The following is a 1,588-nucleotide window of genomic DNA, read 5'->3' on the forward strand; positions in this document are numbered from 1 at the left end:
TCTCAGCTCACTGCAACCTCTGCCTCCTGGGTTCAAGCAGTTCTTCTGCCTCAGCCTCCTGAGTAGCTGGGGACTACATTGTGCATGCCACCACACCTGGCTAATTTTTTTTGTATTTTTAGTAGAGATGGGGTTTTCACCAGGTTGGCCAGGGTGGTCTCGATGGTCTCCTGACCTCATGATCCACTTGCCTCGGCCTCCCAAAGTACTGGGATTATAAGCATGAGCCTCTACGCCCAGCCCCATGCCCAGCTAATTTTTTTTTTTTTTTTGTATTTTTTTTTAGTAGAGCCAGGGTTTCACCGTGTTGGCCAGGCTGATCTCAAACTCCCGACCTCAAGTGATCCACCTGCCTTGGGCTCCCAAAGTGTTGGGATTATAGGCGTGAGCCACTGCGCCCAGCCAGATCTTTGTGGTTTCTTAATTAAGAAAACTGAATGAATAGAGAGGTAGCCTGGCCAAGCAGTCTAAGAAAGCTGAATGAATTCTTAGCATTTAACAAATGAAAATGGTAGGCAGACTCCTGATTTCATGGTGAGTGTAATGTATTTTTGCTCTCGCGGTTCAAATTTATAAGTTAAATGCTATTTTATTTTTAGATCTCAGGAGAATTTTATTATAACATATACCTAAGTCGACCTGGTTTCTGCTTTTATGCAACTTAAAATTTATTTGTTTCATTCATGTGGTAAAAATATATAGAACTCCAGTCAAGTCAGGGTACAATATTCTGTATTTGGATGCCTCTTGAGAGCAGAATTTAAAAATTCTTTGAGTTCAAGATAACTTCAGTTTAATGGGAGAAACTAACATTTACATAATTATAATACAAAGTAAGAGTGATAAGAAATGTAAGAAGAAGATAAACTATTATCATAAGACAAGGCTGTACAAGTTACTTAAATCATGAAGGATAGTAGATCAATAAAGATTTCCTAGAGGAGATGTGTAGCATGTGAGATTTGAACACGCTGTATCAGAAGATAAGATGGAGACAACAACCCAAATCAAAAGCAAGAAGGTAAGGGGAAAGGAATGCATTCAAGGACACGAAGAGAAAAATTTCAGTGTGGCACGTGTATATAAGCTGTGTACATACATTCAGTTATAGACTTCATGGCAGGATGTGGCCTTGTCTGTATGTGTAGACTGGGGTTTGGATAATTAGGAATTCTGAGAGTGATGTCACCAACACTCAGCTCTAAAACAAATAACTTTGTAGTAGTGTATGAAATTGTTCAGACTCAGGAGACAGGAATTGCAGGAACGGTAAACTGTTTCAGATACAAAATCAAAGCCTGAAGTAACAGTTAATAATTGCAGAGAATGGTTACCAGGAGACCTCAAATTTGAGGAATTTGTTCATTTATTCATTCATTCATTGACCAAGTTTTTTGAGCCTCTATTTTATCTGATAGTTGTAATTTATATTAAGAATGAGTTTTCATCTAATTAACATATTTGGACATCCAAAGAAATCAGCTGAAATTCATATAAATAAAAACAAAGGTAGGCCGGGCGCGGTGGCTCAAGCCTGTAATCCCAGCACTTTGGGAGGCCGAGACGGGCGGATCACGAGGTCAGGAGA

At 39.3% G+C, this 1,588-nt stretch overlaps 1 protein-coding gene across 1 annotated transcript in view; it reads left to right on the forward strand.

Moving 5' to 3' along the window:
- The window catches only part of MFN1 (mitofusin 1), a 43,529-nt gene that overhangs the window by 37,549 nt on the left and 4,392 nt on the right, over positions 1–1,588 (forward strand). The window contains 1 exon segment of the mRNA XM_011958664.1: positions 1,284–1,303. Coding sequence (XP_011814054.1) covers positions 1,284–1,303 — 20 coding nt within the window.

This window comes from Colobus angolensis, unplaced genomic scaffold (assembly GCF_000951035.1).
Source record: "Colobus angolensis palliatus isolate OR3802 unplaced genomic scaffold, Cang.pa_1.0 Scaffold470, whole genome shotgun sequence".
In the NCBI taxonomy this organism is placed as follows: domain Eukaryota; kingdom Metazoa; phylum Chordata; class Mammalia; order Primates; family Cercopithecidae; genus Colobus; species Colobus angolensis.